The sequence below is a fragment of the Ammospiza caudacuta genome, chromosome 1 (genome assembly GCF_027887145.1).
Source record: "Ammospiza caudacuta isolate bAmmCau1 chromosome 1, bAmmCau1.pri, whole genome shotgun sequence".
Taxonomy (NCBI): domain Eukaryota; kingdom Metazoa; phylum Chordata; class Aves; order Passeriformes; family Passerellidae; genus Ammospiza; species Ammospiza caudacuta.
Genome location: NC_080593.1, coordinates 64,575,725 through 64,601,958, shown reverse-complemented (window position 1 = coordinate 64,601,958; position 26,234 = coordinate 64,575,725). Strand labels below are relative to the sequence as shown.

Below are 26,234 nucleotides of genomic sequence, written 5' to 3'. Positions count from 1 at the left end.
AGTTATTTGTCTCTGTGAGCTTTCCAAGGCAAGCAGGTGTGTCCATTATCCACAAACTGACTTCTGACCCATTCAAGTCATGAATAAATGGCAATAAGCTATTTTGTTCACTCTCAAAACACCTCTACTGCAGCCTATAGACAAAGCTCATCCCTCTTCCAGATCAAGGCAAACTCATTCTGTCCTATAACCAAATTCCCCCCCTCCTCAAAAACTACTTCACTGACTTCTTTTTCACCCCTTCCCAATGAGAAATCCATATTTTCACCAAACACCTAACTATGGCTTTCAGAAAAAAATAATCAGAAAAAAGGTGCAGGAGCTAGCACGTGATGATCAGCACAAACCATTCCTTGCTTGGAATGACACAGACACAAACTGTTCAGAAATGCACAGCATCAATATTCAGTGTAAAAACCAAACGAACAAAGACAAATAAAAAGCCCCCCAAACTGAAAGAATCTAGATTATTAGTGAAAGAATATATTCTTAGATGAGAAATATGGAAAAACTTCTTTACTGTGAAGGTGATGAGGCACTGGCACAGGTTGCCCAGAGAAGCTGTGGAGGTCCCATCCCTGGAAGTGTTCCAGGACAGGTTGGATGGGGCTCTCTCTAACACAATATATCAAGTTGCTAAAGAGCCCCCTTATCCTGGAGGGCAGAAATCAGAGCACCAGTTCCACAAAGGCTTGTAAAGAGTTTACTTCTCTTCTGTACTCCAGACTCCCTGCTGTCTTTATGAGAGCCAGTCCTGCAAGGAGAGCTGCAAAGATGCCCTCTACAAGTTTTTTGTCACCTGAAGGTTACCTTCACTATTTCTGTTGGTGATATCACTGGATCATTTAGAATTTAAGACTGCAGTTTCCATTTCAACAGGAAAAAAATTGCTAAAAAAGCAATTCTGCTGCCAACAGCAACAATATCCATGTTTTCAAGTGCTGGAAAGATAAGGTAGGTACTTCCCGAACATGAGTACAGAAAGAAAATTAGTACAAAAAAAATAAGCCTATGTTTCAGCCAAATAAATTGAAGATCTCTCATAAAACAAAATTGGCTTATACCATTTTAGGGTCAGCCCTACACCCCCAGAGCCTGGGAACTGTTTTCAATTACCCACAATTAAGTTTATCCAAATGGGAATCTCGCTCTTGAGTGAACAATATTAGTAAGTGCTGATAGTAGCATAGATTGATCAATAAAGTGAGAAATAAAGTCAGTCTGATCATGTGTAATAGTTTTAAAGATCCTGTGACAAATGTGCATTGCCAGGAGTGGACAAACACTGGGTTTGTGGGCATTAAAACAAAAATGGCAAGGAAGAGTTATCCACGTATGCTGTCTGTGGTGCACACCATTCTGTGTGTTCTCATGGCCCACCTGTCAATCAGCTAAATCTTTAATACACTGTGAAATACACAACTATATATCCATTCAACATAATGCAAAATGAGCACATTTGGTTTTGCACAGAGAGCAGTGACTGATGGGGTGGCCTAGTACTTGTTAAACCTTACACTGTATCATCTTCCATTGTATTTCTGTGATACAGGTAAAAGGGTTTTTCAAGGAAATGCATTTGTTGCATATGCCTTTTCTAAGAATATTACTTTCAGCCTAAAGCTCATACACAACTTATATTTTTAAGCAGTCTGGACTTAGGTGTGAGTTGCACAATTTAAAGGAAACATATAAAGCTTTATATGTTTCCTTTTAATTCTGCAACTCACCCCTGGCAATGACATTAAATTTACACATCCACAGAGAGCCACTTTGGGCAGGAGTGTTGAATGCACCTAGCTTCCAGATGAGCATTCCTTCTGTAGCCCAGCATCCAAGAGATACCTGTTTAGCTCCAAAAGTCAGGTGGTCAGATGGCTCGTTTGGAATCTAAGATTGCAGCAAAGACTGTTACAGCATTAACAGCCTCTGGATGCAAGACAAGATGGCTATTTACAAGGTGCCTAGGACAATGGAGGTTTGTTCTATGAGTCAAAGAAGTTAACAGAAATCCCAACAAAATCCAGTTACTGTAATTTTTTTGTTAATAGATATGCACATTGAGGCCAAGCTGTGAAAACAGACTTAAGGAGCCTTAATATTAACAATACATAAATCAGAAATATTGCCATATCAGCATTTGATTTTTGGACCTAAACCAAGAAATGCTACTGTTGTATAGGATAGCATCAGCTCATGCCCAAGCAGGTGAACAACAGAGTAACTTACACCTGAAACACTTGGAACTTGTTTTTTAATTACTTTTGTTTCAATATTGTATCATTTTCATTATGTTCTAGAACTTAGGGCTGGGCAGTCATAAGATAGCTTCAAGACCATGCAACAAACACAACAACAAAACAGTGAAACCATTGTTTTTGTGTGCAAGTCTTCAAGCCCACATTCTTATCATGTTTCTGAAAAGAAAAAAGAAAAAACCACCAAAGCCTCCCACATAGGCTTCCACCAAGAAAGAAGCTCCAAGAAAATACCGCCCCTCCCACTTCCCCCCAACAAAACAAGGAAAAAAACCAAAGCCAAAAACAAGTTTTGGTTTTCTTTTTTCCCAGGCAGGAGTATTGACTGGAATAGGCAAAATAACACCTCATAACTTACTAGCCAGTAAGAAAGTGGAAGAGATGCAAGGCACCATTTTCTAGCAACCAGTCCCACAAGAGGTTAATCTACATACAGATAATAAAACTTAATTTCTTAGATAGGGCAAATCCACTTACAACCTCTGAAACACACTAGAGAGATCTAGCTTTCACTCAAATGAAAAACAAACAGAACTAGAAGCCCACTGAATTCACCTGGAGATGAGTTAAACCACGACAAAGACAAGTCCAACTGGTTAGGAGTGTTTCTTGGGTCTATCCCATCTCTGCTGTGGGTTAGTGCCACAGTGTACCCAACAGGTGTAGCTCCCACGTGCACATGGGGCCAAGGTATGGGCACACACCATCACCTCCTTCCTTTTATAGGAAACAGGGGTGTGCAGGCACATAAGGAGGTGCTGCGGGCTCCAAAGGCTCTCCCAGCCTGAGCTAGAAATACTGTGCAGTGCACCTGTTGAGTGCAAACACAGCTCTTGAAGGCTGAACAAGTGAAAAAGATTTTTTCCTGAAGAAGCTTCTCTTTGCTTAGGCAATTAAGAAATATAGTGCAGTCCTTAAGATTTGGGATTTCATACCAGGGCCTACAGTAGTCAGAAATATATTTTTAACACATGGCAGTATATGGCAGTTCATTTATGAGATCACTGATCTTAAACTTTGAGGAAATGAACCCCACCAGCTTTCAAGATTTCGTATGGGCCAAAAAATTTCATAATATGAATATCTAAGCTTGGGGCTTTTCCTTTTCCATGGACCACAGCCTTTGAATTCCAGTGTTCAGAGATTTCTCTACCAAAACAAGTCCTCTTATAAAATATGAATATACTAATAGACAAATCCAGTTATGAGAAAACTGCTAGGATTACAATCTTATGTGGATTAGCCAGCTTTTGGTAGGAAGGAGTCACAAAGCTGATCACTCAAAACACATTAGGGATCTGAACAGTCAGAATATGAATCACTTGAAAGACCTGAGATAATCACACTGTCTGAGGAGAACATGCTTTATTCCCCCCTCTTATGCACAGAGATGCAGAGCACTGAAAGCATGCATATTCATCACTAGCATCAGTCAGAAGTAATTGCTGATGCAGAAATGAAATTGTAAGTGACAGAAACGACAAAAGGCAGTTCCAGGTGATTTTTTAAAAAAAGTTATAGCTTAAATGTAAAAACATCTCTCCTGAACAGCATCCCAGGCACCTTAAAACTTGCATTCCTTCTCAGTTGAGGAGCTAGTACCAGATGACTGAATCCCTGTAAAAATCGTAAGTCTGCCTCTGTGAAGAAGTCACTTGAGCATCATAGTGCAAAATGCACAAAAAACCACAAACAACCCCAAAACAACTTCACAAAATAACATATGGCAGTTTGGACCTTTCTTGAATTATTTACACTGTCCATTGTATAGAAAATAGTTTACCTGCATATTTTGTGGTGTTTGATTCATCCATGGACCAGAAGCAGTGATCAAAGGCAAACACCTGTAGAAGCACATAAAAAAGACAAATTAGGAGCTCTGGCTATAAGACTTTTGTTTTAAAGCAGTACATACCCATGACAGTGTAATTGCAGTTGGGCTCTACTATTTCTGCAGATCCTAAATCAGAACTGTAATAAGGCATAATTGGCAGAAATACTTTTGTGTAATCATGAGAGAAACAAAGCTCAATACTTCTTTTCCATCTGTATGATACACTATACAGATTACTCCTTACTCTATCCCCTAATACAGATTACAAAACACAGACAAAAACTCATAATTAACTCCACTCTTCTCCAGGCACCAACAGTGACAAATGTTTCTATTATTAGTAACAGAACAGCAACACAAGCACTCAATACACAGAATTTGGTGAGATGACTATTTAGCAGACATCAGCACAATACACACAATTTTTACCTTGGGATGCACTTCTGATATTTAGAAGAGCATTACTCTTAAAGAACAAATAAATACTATTAGATTATCCATCTAAACAAAGAGGACAGTACTGCATCTCAGTAGAGGAAGCTCAGAAACTACAAATAGAAGATGTAGCTCTCTTAGAGAAACAAGCTATCAGAGCCTGCTCCAGTGAAAAGACTTAGTATCACTTCAGTCAAGAGCTGCAGTGAGAAACTGAATGAGATTCAATACTTTGCTCAGAGGGCTTGCAAACATGGAACAGAGTCCTGTAAAACCACTTAACATGCTGGGATTTGATCCAAGTTTATTTTCCTGCGCATTCCAGAACATCATGACGGACATTTAACCTTTTTTTCACAGGTTTAGGTTGCTGCAAACACACCTTAAGCTGCAGTGTGTTTTCCACATGTTGCCATGATAAACTGACTGTGGATGAGTTAACAACATAGATTCTGGTTTTGTTATTGGGGTTTTTTGGGGGGAAGCACAAGAGGTGGGGAAAATCTCAAACCACCTTTTTAATAAAACTTTGCCTGGGTCAAGATTGCCTTTTCCTGGTCATCCAACAGATGATCTCCTTTGTGGGACAACCCATGCACGTCAGTGTAGAGCAAGAGCCACAGGCTCTGTCAGCTGAAATATGCAAATTCCCTAGAACCAAATCCTGAGGGGAGGACAAAGATGGATCATTTTCATCTGACTTTTGGGGATGAAGAACATGTTGAAGTCCCAGCTATTCAGAGTTACTACACAACACAATCTACAGCTATGCTGCAATCTAACCCTTCCCAAAACATCTATTACTGCAAATATACAGAAGGTAACACCAGGTTAGCACAACAACTTCACCTCCTTCCCTTTCCTCCAGCTTAAAGCAAAACACATCAAAAGGCCTGAGAGAAGACTCAATACTGAGACAACACTTAGTCTGTAAGAGTGAAGAGTTCTGGAATTCCCTTCTGAAGAAAAAACAAACAAACCCATAATAATCTAACAGGGAGGCCTGAGTCACTGCAGCACAAATAGAATCAGACATCATCATGAATCAGAATGATCCCTGATGTGACTGAGTCAAAAACGTCATTTGGCCACTGAACTGCAAGTAAAATGCAGCAGTTACTCCACCTTGTCTTCAGACATAAATTGGGGGCATTTTAAATTACATTTTGTGCATTTGATCATCAAATCTAGGCAAAAACTATGTCATCAGTAGGAACACAAACCCTTTTCCTAACTTCTACAGTCCAAGAACTACTGTTCCTCTTCTCAAATTCTATGGGAATTTTCAGCACAGGACTTGCTAACAATATCTGGTCTCCCCACTGACCAAATGGCAAGCAATTAAATCACAAAAAAAACCCCAGACCCTACTGTAAGGACTCAAAACTGACCATTCTTCCCCCCTTAAAACTAAGTGTTATCTGCAGTGGATCACACAGACCAGTTAAAAAGGTTACTTGGCTATACATGCTTATGTGTAATGACTGAAATGTCAATACAGCACTACTATAGACCAATTTAATCTATTGTCCTACACATTTTCCCCTTGGTTAACACGGAAAATGATGACAGGATCATTCAATGACTTCTAATTTAAACACTGGCCTTGCAAAGAGACTCTTAAAACTAAAATATGGGCTTGCAGCCAAGTGTTTCTTCTAGAAAAGCAGATTTTATCGGGATGTTTTTAAAATGGTAAAATTGGTCAGACTGGTTTTCAAAAGGTCAAAAAATGATTATGCAATAAGAAGAGAAAAATTCTGCCTTCAGATAAAACAAATGTAAATATAGCATTTTAGTTTGTTTCCATAATAAACACAAAAAAGGTGGGGCATGGATTTGGTCTATTTATAAATTCTGTTCTGGAAAATTGCCAAATCCTTCTAACAGAAGTAACAAGATTACTTTTAAAAAAAATTGTCAGGCAAAAAGGCAGAAACTGCTGGAGCATGCACTATCTGCAAAACATGCAGAGCAGCTGCAGCTGAATTCCCCTCTCCATTAAACAGGCAGAACATTTAAACACCACTTTGATTCGTGATGACAAAACAGCAACCTTGAACATTCCCAGCAACCATACCTTAAGGATTCACCCAACCAAAACAATTTTATGGACAACTGAGACCTTTGGGAAAACAGATTGCAAACACAGGAATTAACAGAGTAAAAATAAGGCACACAGGAGCAAGACACACGGTCCCAATCAGCAAGGCTCTTCAACATGTACATCAGGAAGGCATTTTATGGGAAATATCTGTAGGACAGCATTCTACCAAAAAAGCAACCCTTGTACAGAAAAGATGATAAAAAAGATAACTATTTTACATTTTTCTGATGCCCAGTGCAGGAATGGCAGGATAAGCAATCCCAAGTTGAGCATGGAAGTATACTTGGGGTCAAGACACAGAACACATGCCATGAAGAAACAACTAAATATTCTAAATATTATCTTATGTGCCCCCTTCTTTCTCCTCTCTTCACTGATTATTCTTCCTTAAAATGGAAGTGGTGGGTATTACTCCTTTTTCTGATAGAAGTGTGCAGAATAATTATTTTTCTCCTAATATTTTTTTCTCCCCAGAATCCATGAAAAGGGTATTAATCTGCCTGTAAATACAACTATCAAAGCCATGAGAAGTTCTGTTAATGGTTAAGTCTCAGGCTCAATAGCCAATATTCAAATTGGGCACTATCAGGCACTGAAAAAGCATTTTTAGCAAAAAATCTTTACCAACTTGTACCAGAAGTGTATCTACCAACTATATCAAAACTATTATAATGTATTTTTGAACAATGATATCTGTGACACAAACAGAACTTTTTATACTTCAAGCACTTTATATGACTTAGTTTTTAACTACATTTTGGAAGATGTTTAATAGTATTCTTTATTTTCATTAACTGTTCTGTGATTTTAAACAACAGAGGGAATTAACAAAAAAGCCTTTAAAATTTTCTTATTTTCTGCAAGATTCTGTATCTTATACTTCATCCTAGCATCTGAAAGAGAAAGTTAGATAAAAGGAAGCTGCCAGAAACCTGCCACACTAGGGTAGGAGGTTACAAAGCAAAGATTTTGCATGAAGGGATGAACTGGGTACACTCAGCACAATAATATAAAATTGAAAATTTATGATAAAGAGCTAGCAGGGAAGTGCTGGATCCTGGTAGCACTGTATCCAGAATCATTGTAAGTGTGCACATTAGCCCAATAAAGTTATGTAGGTCATTTCTAGGTTATAGAGAACTATACTTGGAGTGTTAGCAACTCTTAGAAATTGTACAAAATATTTGTTCTGGTAACCACAACACTTAAGAAAAACAGAAGATATGGGGCTTTGATTGCTTCAGCAAACACCTGCAGCAGTTTAAGAGAGCTGATGGTTATTTTGCTAAGGAGACAACTAAAAGTTATGGCTTCTTCAACAAGGCAAACTGGGATGCAGGTCCATGCATCCATCACATGTGTCATTGAAATATCTAGAGTTTTGTCTCAAATTCACCTGTACCTGTGGCTTTAAAATGAAATTGCAGATTTTAATTAGATTTTAAACTAGAGGAGCCATTGTGCCTGTGCTGCAGTTACATGTCACAGAACCTAAAAAGAGAGCCAAATAGGTGCTCACATTTTAAAAAGCCAAAACAACATTCTCTACAATGTATTTTCATTAAGGTTCCTAATCAATGGCTTGCAGAAATAATAATTTTAAGGGTTTATGCATGTAAGTATACTTATGGAAATTAGTTACAGGTAATGAGCACATACCCAATATTAACTGCCTGCCAGTTTAGGCCAAATTACATAATTAGTTTCAAAATTAGTTTAATTTCACAAGTTTAAATTCTTATGAAGTCTAATCCTCAGTATAAGCTAGGCAGAGTCTGGGGCTTCCAGCATTTAGCAATGCACTACCCAGATTGAACATAATCCCTAACACATTGTGCAGCTATAAAATGTTCCAATTGTATGACCAATGCTTAATGGCCATTTCTATCTGACCAAGAGATGGCCAATTAATTGGCCAAACATTTTGCTTTCATTGAGAAGCAGTCAGTCTGACAGGTTGGGTGCTAGCTGGTCCCTAAAAAGGAAAGGAAGGGACAACTAAAGAAGGGAAATTTTCATTCACTGGGCAGCTATTCCTACAGCCCTCTTACAACTGCTGATGGAGACAAGTAATACAGGAGATACACAAGGAAATGTAGACACAGTCTACACCAGTCAACTTAATGTCCATGAAAGCAATTAAAGAACTGAAAAAAAAAGTTGGTCACTATGACAAACACAAGACCTGTGACAGGGCTGAAGAAGTGTGGAGAGAAAATTTGAAGGGACCCTGGGACACAGCTCACAGATCTCAGCTCAGAACAACTGTTTTACCTTTGCCACAAAATTACACTAAAATGGAATGTTTGCAGAAATGGCAAAATATAAAGCAAAATAGCATCCCAATATCCTTATATATATATTTTTTCTATCACAGCCTCTGAGCTACCAAGTGGATTTGGGGAAACAATTTATCCATGGCTGATGATAAAGTAGGCCATTGAAGGCAAAGAGATTTCCATTATTTACAAAATTTTATTTTAAAAATTTTTGATTTTAAAATCAACTATGTGCAGTAGTCAAAAAACTGTATAAATCAAGAAATCTCACATCCCATCTTTACAAACTCAGCAATGCCAGTTTTCCCCAGATGGTACTAACCTTCTTCTGTCTCAATCTGGTAAATATTTCACATAACATCACAAATTTCAGCACTGTAGCTTAAGGATATTAATGACCATCCAACTATACCTAACCATAATGTGACATTTACGCACAAGCCTGCAGCTGTTCTGATTTTGTCAAAGAAACACAAGGTCATACATAAGCTTTTACATAATTCCAGAATAATTTTATCTGCCTATAATGGAACACAAATGATGCACTACAGAAAATGAAAGCTCTTGTAAAAACAATGGTTTGTGGAGGAATTACAACAACAAAAATGAGAGTTTTCTTCCTTTTAAAAAATGTTTAACAATGATCAAATTCTCTTTTATTATACATATCAACTGATAGAAAATTTTAATAAATGTCCCAACAAGTCCATTTCTCCTGCCCTTCCCCTGCACTACCAACAACACAGACAATCTTTTCTGTGTAATTTCTAGTGCACTTTGGCAACTTTTACCCTAATTACTAATTCCTGACTATTGTCAAGTGAAAACAAAAATGGTTTATCTATTACTAGACGGTTTTTGTTGCCTTTTAAAAATAGTATTTGAACTTTTAAACAGAACTGTTTGTAACGAAATGTTTTACACACACTATTTATTCAGTCTTCCAAATGTTTTTAGGACTGTATTAAAATTTTGGCTTGTCCTGGTCACAGTTTTAACAAGCCATGTGCCTTGCCTGAATGTCATTTGGATTAAAATATATTCTTCTGAAATTATGAAACTTTTAACTTGGAAGTTTGAAGAACAGATTATTTTTAATGTTTTCCTTTTCTGAAGCCATGTTGTTCACATACTACAGCAATATGCCCAATAATTCTGCAGTGCTCAATATTTTCAAGCAGATACAAATGTAAAAAGAGACAAAATACTTACCTTTGGTGGTTTTCTAGATGATTTGCAATGAACCCAGCAACAGTGATGAGAAGCATGAATACACCATTCACATAAAGAGACGGGAACAAATAAAAAAAAAACCAAAGTCAGTGTATGTCATTACTATAATTTGAGCTTTTTTTAATCCACAATGTATTTAAGAGTAATCAGATCAGAAGATATTTAAATGAGATACCACATACTTTTAACCAGTAATTACTTAATTACTAATACTCTCCCACATTAAAAAGAAAGTGCCAGATTCCTTATAGATATAAAAATCTAACAGAACTGTATTCCAGAAGAAAGACAAGTATCTGTTTTGTCATAAAAGATGAAACACAGCCCATCTCTGGTGGCAAATAAACCGAGCCTGCAAACTGGCAGAGCAAAGTGCCAGGGTGAAGCCCCACCGAGCTCAGCAGTGCTACACAAACATCACCATGGTAAGAGTCAAGCAAATGTTTCTTGCAGAGATTACAGAAGGGAAGAAAAAGAAACCTGTGTAGGTTGTGCTCTCCACACAGTGCACAAGAAACCAGTGCAAAGACACCATCACCATTCACGCCCAACTCCAATGAGTGCTATCACAACACAGGGATGACAAACCCCCAGTCTAAAGACAACAGCTTAGAGTACTTCAAATTGTCCTTAAATGCTTTCATGCTTTTGCTGGCAGTATATGGCCACATTATAAATTCAATCACCTTGGGTTTTTCTGGTGGGACATCACAGCCCTGTCTCACTGTGCAGCCCTCTGCTCCCTGATGCCAATGCAAGACAAGAAGTGAACATACAGTGCAGAGCTACACTGACTTAGGCCATTCACCAAAACTACAACCCTAGCCATATGTTTAAATTATATATGGAAATAAGAAATCGCCACTCGCTCTTCACATCAAGGGAGAACAAAGGATGGATGAGGGAAAGAAAAGAAAATGTGGATGAAGAGGAAAAAATACGAGAAAAGTCTATAGACAAACAACATAGAGAATGTAGTAAGGTTTATAAGATAAGGACACAGATGAAAGGTATAGCAACAGACACATGACACAAAATTCAAATATATCAAATAAATACTTCTGCACTCTCAGTGCAGAAACACCTGGGACCAAGCCATGCCATCATCCACCAGTCTGAACATACCAACCCCACCAAGTTGGGAGAAGGGCAGGGAAGACACAGAGCACTTTGAGCAGTTTTCTTAGCAACCCATAATACAAGGGCTTAGCAAAAAACTCTGAAGGGATGCAAATCCACAAACACCTCTTGCACAATCTTTTCTGTCTGCTCTCAGCTCGTACCTCAGATGACACATCTGCCTGAAATAGAAGTTACAGAGCTGGGACACGGGACTGGTATAATGTAAACATCGTTTGCCTCCAGCCAAACCAGTCGCTGCAGTTTTTACCCTTTCATTAGTGGTGGCTACACAGCTCAGTCCATGGCTAGCTCATGTACAGGTGGCTCAGAACACGTGCAGAATGCACTCTCATCTATCTGAAAAATACATTTAGCTCTACCCTGAATATTATAATTTTAATCCATTTTCAGATGTGATGGAATTACAATGTTATCAGCTTGTCTAGATGTGGGATTCACATTCTCTGAACCTCAGAGAAGCAGTGAGAGAAGAAGAAAAAAGAATGATCAAAACAATTCGTATCTCATTTGCTGCACCTGTGTTGTGTCAAAGTGGAATGCATTGTGGAAGATTGTTTACCTGAAGGGAATTGGTAATTGAACTCTGGTTTGAGTGTTTTGATTTATTGGCCAATTGAATCCATGTGTGTGTGTGTGTGTGTGTCGGGACTGTCAGTTGACAGTCACAAGATTCTGGGCAGTTGAGTGCTTTGTGCAGATTCAGTTTAGATGTAATGTAATATAGAATATATAGTATAATAAAGTAATTAATTAGCCTTCTGATAAGATGGAGTCCTCCTCATCATTCCTCCCAGACATCAGGCAAAAGGATCACTGATAACTAGACAGAGACCCAGCACCATCTCTAAACTTCCAAGAGAAGTTCCTATTGAAAGAAGTTATCCAAAGCTTTTTGGAATGCTTCAAAATACACTCATACCTTGAAAAATAATTTAGGATTGTATCAGCTTTACTAGAGAACTCCTGATAGACTGCTGTACAGATTCAGCAGAAGTCCTAAACAGTTTATTTGAGAGTAAAATCCAACAGAAAGTTTACCAACTGCTTTTTCTTCCTAGAATAATTCTTGCAAGGCCAAATTAGAAAAGGTAGAGAACATCACTGAAGCGAAGAAATGGTTTGACATAAGATTCTTAAGATATTTACTTCAGCAGTGTAATCCACTACCTTTTTGGAAGTCTCCTCTAGCTTTACTTTGATGTCTATTTCAAGAAAAGCGTAATAGTCACTTTTTAAACCCTTGGTGGATGGCAGAGCTTCCCAGTAGCATCATTGATCTCTGGGATTTCAAAGCACAAGGAGCTGCAGCTTCCTACCATATGTCACATCCAAATGCTCCAAACTCTTAATACCAACTTCAGCAACTCCCTGCATCACCAACAGCAACATGATCAAAGGCCTCTGGAGTAAGTCAGCTATATTAACTCACAGGATAGATTTTTAAGCTATTTGGATATATCAGCTAATCAACTCAGTGTAACCATTGTTCTGGCAGTGAATCAGATGGAAACACTCCAAAATACTTCAATCAAAGGACTCAAACTAATAACTGAAGAACTGTTTACAGTTTACCAGAAAACACATCTGTGGCAGCTTAAAGATGTGCTATAAAATCCTGCATTAGCCTAACCAACTTTTGACATATATTTTTTTGTTTGCTTTGCTGTCTTTCTTTTAAAAATATGTGCTTCCTTACTTCTTGCCATTTCCAGCATTTTTCAGCTTCATAGATAATTGAAGCTGTCTTAATTTTTACCAAACAGTAACCACACAAATGTGGTCATTCCATGTCACAACTGGGGCTGGAGAAGCAGAGACACACACATATGGACATCAGATCAGAGACACAGCAACTCAAATGTTTATTTCCAGGAATTTTTAATTCCATGTCTAGTCATCCATGGTGTCAGTGACAAGATACATGTATGCCTTTTGAGTGACAACAAAATCTCCTCTAAAGCAGACAGCTAGTATACACTTCAGGAAATTATCAAAGTTACCTAACCTTGCTATGCATCTGCATCACAGCAGATTTTGGTTTAACCTGATGGGCATCTTCAATCTGCACACTCAGACAGAAGACAGACTCTTTTAACATGCCTGGCATTCAAAACCCAAGCAACTACAAGCAGAGTCTGAAAACTATTCTCACAGGTCAAGGGAAAAGTATGGAATTCATGACCACAAAGCCCACTGAACTTCTGGAATTCCTCCTGCCTTTGTCCTTAAGTCTTCATGACTTTAGTAAAATATCACTAGAATGATTTTCTAACTTTACTGAGTCTTCTGTGAGTATCTACTCAGGCTTTTTGTTTTACAACAGTACTAAGCCTCTCCTGCCCTGCTTGGCTAACACACATCAAGATCTCAGAGTGCTTAGCTACCTCAAACTTTAAGCTAGATAAAGAAAGATAGGTTACAGAGAGTTTTGTGCCAATGTCAACTTTTTATTCTGTTATCTCTTGCAGAAACTAAACTCAATACTTCCCACATTTGCTAAGAGAAGTGACTCACAAAATGCCAGTTCTCATGTTCTATGTCAGCACATGAATGAGAAGTCTTCCTGACTGCACTCACATTTTCTCTCTAGCACCTCAGCCCATTGTCTGTGACAGCACACCACAAGAGGAGTGCATTTTGCTAATAGTTTAACAGCAGCAAAGGTTCTTTCTTCATTTTTTGAACTATCCTCCTATCTCATAGGAGTCTCCTTTTGTCATACAAAAAGTTGATACAAGATGACATTGCATATTCTGACTAGAAAACTAGTCCCATGCAATAGGAAGCAACAGAGGACACTCTTGCACTATGAGCATCCAGAAGTATGTGATACGGTCATCTTAAAGACTTAGTAACTTTCAAAACAAGACTTTTTTTTTGACCCTTAGTGATTGCAGTCAGTATTCCCAACCAAATACTGCTTCCACCAGAAGGAAAGACACTTTATACATCAAAAAAAACCTTGAAAGAACTATTTTTTTCCATTTTTTTCATTTCATGCAATGAAGCTTCATCACCCCACCCACCCCAGCCCTCAGTCAAGAGAGTCACCTTCAACAGGGACAAGGTACATTCTAAAACAAGCAGGTAGGCGTAAAACCAGCTACTCCACATTAAAGGACACAGAGGAACAAGGAGTCTCTGAAAAACAGGTCTTAGATTCTTTGGAACATGCACACAGCCCAATTCATCTCCAATTCAACTGCTCTAAGCAGCCAAGTAGGTCACAATTGTACTATAATTATTTCTCATTTTGGAAAGTATTTGGGGTTTTTTCCTATACTTTCTCACATTAGTTAATCAAGATGAAGCAACCATAACTAGCTATTTTAAATAACCACACACAGTATCTATAAATGAAGGAACCAGATGAGTTTGCAGCTCTTGTCAGCTGACTACACCGAAAGTCAACATCTGAGACACTGCGTTTGAAAAAACTTTTTGCTCTCATCACATGTGCAACCACAGCAAATTCACGGTACTGACTGATTTCCCAAATATGTAATTGTTTATATTTAGCGGTTACACAGTCATTGACATACTCTTCAGGGTCACTGGTCAAGAAAATTATTACAAGAAATTATTGATATACATGAAAATGGAGAAAAGTCTTCAGGCCTTTTTTCAATTTGCCATATAAAATAGCCTTTCCTCTGCAAGCACAAAGATGATCAAATTGCAAAGATCATCCTCAAAAAAATAATATTTCTTACACTTCACTGCTTCAGCATCTCTGGAGTCTAAAGACCAGCTGTTCAAAACAAGCATTATAGTATTTTTGAGTGGTTTTAAATTTGGTTTAGTTTTTTAAAATCAGGCTGCCCGTCACCAGCAGTGTGTGCTTGCCTCACTCAATGGCAGAGTGCAAGGGAGCAGACCTATGGAAGGAAGGAAGGTTGTAAGGGGTGTGCCTCGCTATCCAGGACAGAAGTAACTGCGCTGTTTGTTTATCCGTGTGCGTGCAGCTTCAGAATGGCAGCAGCAGGGACAGCAAGCACTCCGCACTCCTAACTGCAAACAGTGTCAATTATGCAGAAGCAGAGAGATCGTGTTTCTCCTATCTTTCACAGTAAGGTCACCCAGCTCTAGGCCCTTCCTTGTCTCCTGGTTTATCACTGCAGGCTGTTACCTGCAGGCTTGATACCAAGCACCTTAAAAAGCGTGGCTTTATATTATTGATGAGCATTGTACTAAACCACCCAGATAAAGATCACAGTCTGCCACAGCAGGAGTTTCAGGTGATTATACTACTGATAGTACACCACTTTCTCTACAAAGAACGCAGAAAAAGGACAGTTACTTGCTCATTTCTCCCATGAATTTTCTAAACACAGAGTAAAGTAAATGGCAGGGGCAATGTCCTTAGAGGGAACAGCATCCCACCTTTGTGCTTGTCCGGGGGGTACCTCCTGTACAGCTGACTAATGAGGCTGGTATCACAATTCCTTCGTGCAATTCTTGGAAGAGTCACTTTACATACTGTGTGAGCACACATACATACACAAATATAAATAATTAGTTATTTTATATTCTTGCATAAGGTGAGCAGCACATGCCCTGTTTAATCCTCCTACCCAGCAAAAGCCTGTTCTATAGACAAAACAATCCTTTGAAGAACAGCAAAAAAACCCCAAACATTTTAACAAGTAAAGCAATTTGAGCAAGTGCCTGCATAATAAGGTGGTAGCTGATCATAATCAGAAACACCATGAGAAACAGACGCATACTCTAGTAAGTTGTTCTCACACACTTTACGGAAACCTACCACATGCAAAGAGACAAAAGTCAGCCACTGAAATCAGAACGACAAATACTGCAGTGCAAGTTAAACAAAACAGACATTACAGTAGCACAGTGACTTCCATGACACAAAGGAAACAAAGACGCTTGGATATTTCACCATAACAGGGTTCCACTGAAATTCAGTCACTACAGCAAGGAAACAAATCATAATCTGCAGGTTATGAAACCAACCCAAGCTCATTAAAGTGAGTGAAAGGCATAATATTCTGACATTTACAAGATGGAAGACAAAGTGACAGCTCTCCAGGAACATCATTAGTTGCTAACTTGCCTTCACTCCCAAATTCTGAGTATTTTTGCTGCCCAAGGCATTATTATTCCAAGGCCAACAATTTGTTGATGCGAAGTTCAAGTGTTTCTAACCTTTACACAGAAGCCTTGATATCATGTAAAAACAAGTTTCTACTGACAGCCCAAAAGAAGACAGAAAGACCTGGCCTGCATGCAACCACACATCACTCTGCAAACAGCAACTGCCTTAAGAGAGCAGTCACCACCCCTTCAGTGGAAAGAGCAATTTATTGCTCTGCTAGAAAATTTGCTAGAAAACTAAAATCTGAATCCTCTCCCACACAAAATAAGTTGGGGTTTTAACAACCTATTTCAGTTAATTTGTTTAGTTTCATTGAAAAGGCAAAAACTAGCTAAAATTGTCACTCTGCTTTGAGACTCAAGAGCTTTAATGCAATCCTGCTGGGACCCCATCTAGAACCCCCTAAGTTTAATGATCTATTTTCACCAAGTCTTTAATCATACTAATTCAAAACTTATCCAAGACTCTAGTTATGGTAATGAAAACCTGCTAGACCAATAACAAATATAGTATAACCACAGGGATAACAAGCTTGTTCTTACTAACATCCAGCTATAGCCTCATGACAAAGAGGCAAAGGAAAGTCTACCTAATATTCCCAGGTACGTTACCAAGTAGTCCTGTCCCTTTTAGAACCCATTCTTTTCCCCTCATTTCAATAAAACTGCAAGTACAAGAATCTAAACAAATAGATTTTTACCACCTAAACAGGTTTAACTAATCAGGACAAGGAAATGAGGGAAGGGAAAAAGAATCTGATCTCAGAACCCTAAGATCTATGAGCCCTTAAGGGCAGTCTCCAAGGAATGATTCTTAGCCTGAAAGCAATGAAACTCCTGTCAGAGCAAACATGCTACAGGTCTGGAAAGTATGTGGAAACATATTCTAGGAGTGTTAATAAAATTGCAGTGACATTTATTAGGCACCTGTTATTCTTATCCTGTTGTAAGGAGTGTGTTTATTACCAGTGCTCTTGAGGAGAAAACACCCCAAGCACTAACTGGCATTTCATCTCTGTGCACAAATGCTATGGAGGCTCTCACACCCAGCACATCGCTGGAGTTGGCTACTGACAGCTATTAACTACTTCTTAAGTTTCCCACATCAGTGGAAAATGTCCCCTTCCAACACTACTATTCCTTTAGCATTCCTTCAGAAATGCTACTTGTAACAACCATCAAGACACCAGTGAAGATATACCCCTTGTGGAAGTAACACTTAAAGCTTTTGAAAAATATACTGCAATTTTATCACTATATACAGTTCTTAATCCAAGACAGGTGACTTCCAAGGGTATGTGAAAAAAATTTGGTAAGAAACACAACATTTTATAAATGAAATTTAACTTTGTTAGTTTGCTGGTTCAACACTCAGGCATTACAATTTGCTGAAAGGACATAAACACAGCAATTAACAGCTTCACTGACAAGGCAGAACAGAAGATCTGTGTCAGTGGAAAGACTGTGTACCAGAAAGAGCTAAAGCATAGGTGTAAATCAAGTAACTAGATCTGAACTTTGGTTGTAACACCTTACTTTCCTCAACACATGGAAAAAAAAGAATCCACTCTTTTAAATGCAAGAGAAGCATATTTTTCATACTCAGCACAAGGATATTGTTGAGAAGTTAGTGCATGTGCACCAGTCCTGACCATGTATTCTGATGGGACAATAGACAAGAACCCCCAGGTTTCATTGTCACATTCCTTTGTCATAACAGGGAAAACTACCATTCAATTGTCATCTACTTTATTTTACTAATGAGATTTCAGGAGAGATGCTAATTGGATTTGACACTTCATCCTTTCACACAGCTCTGCAACCCTATGTTAGCATTCTTCAAACAGCTGCAGTATGAAAAAGTTATCTGAGATTCAGCAAAACTCACAGATTACTGGTTTTGTTTCATCCTAGCCTGTGTTTTTATTGACATGAATATTAAATGAACTTATTAGAAGGAAAATACTGTTCATTAATTTATAATTAAAACTAAGGTCTGATGACAATACACTTTAGCACAGCAAATTCACCAAATTTTTTTTGCAAAAGCATTTTGCAAAAAAAAAGTCTATCTCAGCTGGCTGCAACACCAGCTGTTTTGGTAACTTTGAGATGACATTATTTGCTTTAACAGCCAGCATTAACAACTGCTGCCATTTACCAGAAAGTGGACATAATACAGAGAAAGATGATGATGGTGATTCATGGGATGAATAAGGTCTATTGTGTGGAACAATATAGCAAGAATGTCAACTCAAATCAACTCTACATAAATAGTAAGATCTCCTGAGCTGTTGCAGGACAAACACCTAAAAGTAGTGAGGAGACTTTATTTTTATATAGCACTCGTGCAAGCAACACCTCTAGAAATCTTTCCACAGAGCTCTGCAAAGCTTAAGAAGCAACACAGCACCCATGAAATGAACCACACAATTAATCCAAAGGCTAGAAAAATTCTTCATGGTGTGAGCTCCAAGTGTACCAGTTACAAATCAGGCAGGTAACCACCTCTACAGAGAGATGACATCAAGCACTAAGTTACTGAATCTATCATGGAAAGGTACAACCTGAGAGCATTTCTACAATCTGAGAATAGATAATTCCCAGCACAGATGAGTGGCAATTGCTATGGCACTCAGAGGTTGTTTTGGTTTTTTTTGCATCTGAGGACCTCTGACAGAGGTTAGATGCCTTTCTAGTAGACACCAGAAACGTAAAAGAGAACATCCTACATGACAAGGAATGTGAGGAAAAAAAGTATTTAACAGGCTCCCCGTCTCCAGTGAGCTGTGAATTTGTGACAATTTCCAAAAATATTATGTTACTTTGAGCCACAAGCATTTCAATTTTTTACATCAAAGCTCATAGGCCAGGCCCCTCTAGCAGGCATTATGGGATGTATGTAACATGTACTTGGTGGAAATGACAACCACCTCCTTGTCAGATGCTTTACAATAAATCACAAATTACAGGAGTTACAAACACACCACCCTTCTAAACAACCACTACAACAAGCATAGAAAAAAAAGCCAAGATCCCTAAGTCTTCCTGTACTGAAAAATGAAATACACACTGCTTTTGTAAAACAAAATAGGAAATATTTAGACTTGTAGCAGCCCTACAAGTCTAACATCTTTGCAGGGCTAAAGAAACATGGATCATCTTATGACTGAAATATATTAACTTAACAGATAACAAATTAAAAGATCCAAATGATATTTCAATCCAATATTAAGAGAACTCCTTTGCTAGATCTAATTGAATTCTAAATGGTTGGATTCGTGCTCTTAAAGAAACCTGGCTTGATATGAATGAAGAATAATAAAATCACAAGAAAAAAAAGCTGTAAAAAAAGCTAAAATCACTTTTTAAAGATGTGGTACACAGCAGTAGCATAGATGCTACATATACAAATATATGACAATATAAATGTATAAACTATAATCTGCAAGGCTTGATACTCAGGAACTTTTAACCATTACTATAATTCCAGACTTGTGCCAATTTTAAAGAAATCAATTAAAAAACACCTCTAAAAGTCCTTAATCATGTGTTCCCGCACCAACCCATATATAGCAGTTTCACACACACAAAAAAAAAAAGTCAACGTAATATAAAATTTGTGGCAGCTCAGCAACCTTCAGGGGGGTTTCATACCTGGGTTTTATGACCAAATTTTTTCCACATCTCTAAAAAATACAAGTAGTCTTCTGTGAAGAATAAATTCTCCAGTTCTAAGCAGATGGTCACAGCCATTACTAAGAAAGTGACAGTACAGCTGCAGTGGAAAAGAAATGCCTAAAGACAAACTCTGAAAAAATACTCAGTAAGACTGAGAAGGGATAAGATACAAATTAGAATAAATCTTAAAAGATTTGCATGTGCAAGTCAGCAATGTAAATGGGTAAAACAGACAAAGCTGATTTACTGCTGACTTTACACAGAGACTCTCCTATAGAGGGAAGACAGTTACAGCTTTGAAGTGCCTCAGTGGAGAATGAGTCCACAGCTAAATGCCAGCATTTGTAGTGCTTAACTCAAAAACAGAAGAGCAGCATAATTTATTTGTTTTGTTACAATAGACTTCACTTTTACAATACCCAAAAGAGTTGGCTTCTGTCCCATAAAAATTTCAATTCATTTGAAAACCAACAGCAATACTACAGTGTAGGTCAAGAGTAAAATTCCTGATTAAGTATTACATGCAGTTTTCAATATAAGAAATGGTGATTTCAAAGAGTAAATGTGAACACACAGGATTACAAGCACAACAAGAATGCAGTTTACAAGATAGTAGAAGAAGTCATTTCAGACCTCACAGACACTGATGGCTTTTAGAAAGTCTAGAAAGAGGTCACAATATAATGGTACACAAGTCATTAATGTGATCAGACACTTGGGAACCAAAATGGATTTTCAGTATTTCCTGAAAAGACAGAAACAAAAAATATTTGTGTCTATTCTTACAGCTAAAGAGTGAGTTTACATCTGCCAATACACATTAGCTGGCTGAATAAAGCAATAAAACAGAGAGCAAGAATCTCCATGTCATATAATCTATAACTGTCACAGGGAACGATGCCATAATGTCTTTTGAGATTGAGTAGCCTTCCATGAGGCAGAACAGCATTGACTTTGAATTATTTTGACTCATTCTCCTGCTGTCCAGAAAGCTTTCCCAAATGTTGATAGTGAAGAAATTGAATCCATTTATTCTGTTCTTGTACCAACACTGTCCTGTAATTTAACCCTTCAATCAAACTTGGCTTTCTACACATGCTGTCATATGTTGCACTTCCCTTGCAGCTCAAAACACATTTCTACATAGGGAGGTTTTGCAGTTCTCCTCTCCAAACCAGTTTGAATTTATACTTCTTAAGCATAGTGAACCTAAAATGCAGAGAATACAGCAAAAGCCCAAAAATTACCAAGTCCAATACTACCAAGAGTCTCTTAGAATGGCATTGTTCCTATGCTACATTTATAGAGCTGTTCATGAAGGAACATTTGCATTTTTAAAAACGGGAAAATACAGGAAAAAAATCTTCCTTCACAGAAAGCATAACTCTTTCCAGACTTTGCTATATTCCTTCAGCACTCTTGAAGAATTGTTGCCTAACTCTTCTGTGAATTGCAAATGGAAGAATCATGACACATTTTGCTTTGCATTAGAGACCAGAAAGGAGGTGAGAACTACAGAAATTGCTGTATTTTAGAAATCTGAAGCTAGAAAAAAACTTTAGGAAATTTAGCTAGCAATTTTTTTCTGAGAATATCTCAGACAAATGAAAACTTTGAAAGCAGAGATTATATCTTTAATTAGGCTGCAGGTGAAATAGTTTTATCTCTGCAAGAGATGGGGGAGGAGGAAAAACAGGTAAGGTTTCATGTGTGTACACTCTTTTAGGTCTGAGGCAGAATGAGTAAGCTTCAAACTAAGACATTGGCAACAGTTGCTCTAAGAATACCTCAATGTAATTGCCCAAGAGGCAAAGCCAGTTTAAGAAGTTTCTGCTCTCCTCCAACCTCTTGTTCCTAGCTCCATGCCACAGCCTCTCACATTCTGCTCTACTTCTGCCAGAAAAATGCAAGGCAATGAGAGGATTGGGGGAAAGTTAATTTGCTTTGATGCTTTTTTATTTGAAAAATTATCCTGGTTTTACAGAACCAGAAACGAGCTGTACCAATGCAGGGAATGTACACAGCAAGCTTCAATGTGCAAGGAACCCAGAGAGAGGGGGTGAAGCTGTAGTGGTTGTTAGACCACTGCCATATCACAGAAGGGGCACATCCTGCCTCTGACAGCCATCAGGTCCTTTAATCAAGCCACCTGATGAACACAGCAGAAAACCCAGCACCAGCTTAGTGCAGCTACAAAACACAGGTGTTCTCACCAGCCATGGACAGTGAGAAACTACAGATGGAATTGACTGGTATGTTTAACCTTAATGGCCTTCAATGACTGGGATTTTATATATTAATTTACTTTTAATCAGATTTCTGAAAGTTGACATTCTGTGGCAAAGCACATAGTTTAATTATAGACATATCTTTGTACTTGCTCTGAATCCACCTTCTGATAATTTAAGTCCCACAGTTCTTGTAAGGCAACGGGCAGTAAATCCTTTCTCCTGTTTTTCATGGATGTAGAGATCTGTAACCATATCCCTTTTTCCCTCCCCAAGCTGTCTTCTTCTAGACTAAAGACTTCTTTATTATTGGTTCTTCATGCAAAAGTGCTCTGTAAGCTCACCACCCTCACTGCCATTCTCTCTCTCTTCCCAGTTCCAGCAGACCTTTTTGAGACAGGAGGGCCAGAATAAAACACAATGGTGAAGAGCCCTTTGCAGCTGTCCAGAGACATGAAACTCCCTCCCTCATTCCCTGCTCTCTCCCAACATGCTTTTCCAGTAGGTCATGTCAGTCTCTTGCCATTTCTCACCCACTTGCTGAGCACTAAGCTGAGGTTCCTCTCAAATGAGCAAAACTCCAAAGTAATTTGCCTGGGAACAGGGAGCCCAGAAACCATGGCTGGGTACATAAGGTCAGAAGAGCTTTGTGTTTCACAGTGAGTTTCATGTATCCCTTTATCATTCAGCCACAACCCACCTGAAGGTCATCCCACAGCTTTCTGTGGCTGCCACGCTCCAACAGCAACCACATCAACGCTGTCTTGCCAATATATTCCATCACACCCATATCCACCCCTTTTGCCTTTCGTTTATAAAAGAAGAAATACCAGACCAAGCAGAGACTCTTCAGACTCCACACAAGATGTTCAGGGGTGAAAGAAAGGATTTTGGTTGGATACGTGGCTCATGCCTGCTGAGTCTGTTACTTTTATTAAGTGGAAGAAGCTAAAAGTCACAAGTCTGTGGGTTGTGGCTGGCTTCTTTTCTTCCAAAACACTTTAAGCACAAATATCGGTGCCTTGATAGCTTAAAATAAATCACTGGAACTGTAAAATTATTTTGAGTATTGAATCTTCCAGAAGCCTTTATAAAAACAGGCTAAGGAAACTCGCACATCCCTTCCAAATGGAGCAAAACAATGTACAAAACCTTGGCTAAACTATACTATACCCAATACCATTCATATAGGAATTGCCAAAAAGCAATGTAGAAAATAAGTTTGAATCTTAAAAATGTTTTTGCTAGACACTAGGTTTTTACACTAAATTAAGTGTTGATAAGTTAACTACAGAACCTCTTGGTCAGCTCCTCCAAATTATCCGAAATGATGCCATAAGTAGAACACCATTTGCTGTTGTTTCAGAAGAAAAAGATGCAGATTAAAAACATGCAGCACTTAGAAAAGAAAGTGATACAAAAGTCCAAAATCAAAATGACAATACTGAGTTTTTGACATAACCTTCAAAAGCAAAATATCCTTCTACCTTTGGACCTATACATACAATCAAATCTAAAGCTTGGGACATGAAGCAATGGTCAGTACTCTTTTTTAATTTAAATATATTGCAAACAAATTATGTGGCATCATCCAATACAAAAGCTGCGTCCAAGAAATTGTATTCCAAGAGAAAAAAAAGCAAGGCTAGAGACAGCATATCTAAGGGACTAAAAGTATTTGCTTTATTTTCAGTTTTCTTCTCAACAGGTTGCAATAGAATATTATACAAACATCTTATCTTTTCTATTCCTCACAAGCGAAACACACAAAAGCTTTCTTCAAATACATCTTTCCATATCTATTATTATAGTACAAACTGAGTGACTACATTCTGGGATTGCAATTTTGTTTTTATTTAGTGTACATTGTGCTACCTCTGACAAAAATGGATGTTCTTTGCTTGCCCTACTGAACAAACATGTACCATCTCCTCTGTGCAACATCTGTAGGTAACTAGTCAATACAAAAGAAGAAATGCAATAATTTCATATTTACTGTGTCTTTCCTAATTAAAAAACCTCTTTGTAGGCAATGGAACCTATCCTTAACAAAGTGAACCAAACCTCAAAAGCTCAATACAACATTTCCTTTAGTAATGCATCAGTTGCATAAAAATTACTGTCAAGCTCAGGCAAATGTAAGTTAACTGCACAACATAATAATATATAAAAGTGGTAACCTTTCAATAGAAACCCAGTTTTTCCAAATAGCACTTTTTTAGACTAATCCACAAAAGGCACTTAGGGTAATTCCTTTAGTTACTCTGAGTACCATAACTCTTGACTCTATGGTAATTACTCTACAGCGCTGCAAAAAGTATCAAGCATTTTCTAAATCCTGTCTCACTCAAAAAAAGAAAATCCTTGGGGAAAATACCATTGTATACACTTAATTAAATGCAACTCTCCTTGTCAAGAAAAGGCAATAGTATCACATTCTACCTAGGAGGGAAGGAAAGAGGGAGAGACTGTAGGAAGTGGAAGAGAAAGATTTTTTTTTTTCCTTATAGAAGAAAATGATCATCAGTGGTCATCAGGTGGAAGACAGAAATATTCCCTTTAGGCAGTTGACCAAAACAAAATGTAAACAAAAAACTGGGTTTTTTTCCTTTTTGCCTTGACTTTTTTAATTTTAACTACACATAAGTGGTATTCTTTTCCTGCCAGTTCGATTATTTTCTGCTCCTCCTTTTTTACTCTCCTCAGATGAAATGGTTTGATTGGGGTTTTTTGGTTTGTTTTTTTAAACACTGTGCTAATGAACTGGAGTGAACCTAATAAAACCAAAGAACATAGAAACAAAAAATCTGGAATATTGCCAACATTAATTTTGGCCAGTATCCTTATCAGAGTCTCACTAACTGAGCTTAAAATCATTTATGCCTTGAACATTTTGGATTAAACTCCACTGTACCAGAGCGAACTCACAAATTACAACATTGCAGCATTGCAGTTTCAGTTTTCTGTCTATTCTTTGACCATTTTTCCATGGATACTTTTCAGATCTTGTTTTAACTACCATGTGTTTTAATATTTGTTGTAGCAACATGATAATGAAAAGTATACAAGTCACTGCAATCACATAAGTCTTCAAAAAATGCAGAGACAGGATTTATTCCAGTTGCAGAGGAGTCACATCCTCAATCTCCAAGCCAAGCTTTATGTTAGGCACTAGGTATACAGCTTAGAAAATAACTGTATAATGGAAATACTGAGAAGCTCTTTGCCATAGCATCACTGGCAATAAAAATACCCAAGATTACAAACAGTATCATCATGTGAGCATTCCAGGCCAGCGTATAAATAGAATTCAGAAAGAACTGGCCTCACAAATACTGTGCCTCAGTTCAACATGTATCTGCTAAAAAAACCCAAATATGTTCAGTACAGTAGGTCCCTCTGAATTTTGTGAAGTACCTATTTACACATCCTATCTCTTTTATTTGGCTGATGATAACTCACAATGGACTTCTCTGATGGACATCTAAATGAACAAGTGCATACTTTGTATGTCCATGTTACCAGTATCTGATTTACCCATGAATATGCATATATTTCTGGATAAATCCCTACTTTCCTTGATAATATCATGACTAAGAGGCTGTCTTGATCAACATCAAGATTAAAATTTATGATTCAGTAATTAATTTAGGATTCCAGCCACACAAGCAAAAAGACATAATTATGAAGAGATCTTAGGGATAAGATGCTCATCTGCAGCTACCTAGACAGATGATAGAAATACATATTCAGAAAAAATTCATTTTTTGTACAAGAAACCGTATTATTTCAATACCGTTAATTATTTTTCCAGACAGAACAGGAGAACAACAGATTCATACTAATGGTTACACCACGTAGTTATACAATAGAGGGAGTGGACACATTCCTCAGGTAGCACATCAGTAGTACGCAGCGTTT

At 37.9% G+C, this 26,234-nt stretch overlaps 1 protein-coding gene across 2 annotated transcripts in view; it reads right to left on the bottom strand.

The window, feature by feature from the left end:
• Positions 1 to 26,234, bottom strand: part of KIF13A (kinesin family member 13A) — a 103,454-nt gene that overhangs the window by 53,717 nt on the left and 23,503 nt on the right. For both annotated transcript variants that reach the window (XM_058800499.1, XM_058800489.1), the window contains exons 3-4: positions 10,126 to 10,138; positions 4,042 to 4,102 (exon numbers count right to left, since the gene is read on the bottom strand). In XM_058800499.1, the coding sequence (XP_058656482.1) occupies positions 4,042 to 4,102; positions 10,126 to 10,138 (74 nt within the window). The remainder of the gene's footprint in view (positions 1 to 4,041; positions 4,103 to 10,125; positions 10,139 to 26,234) is intronic.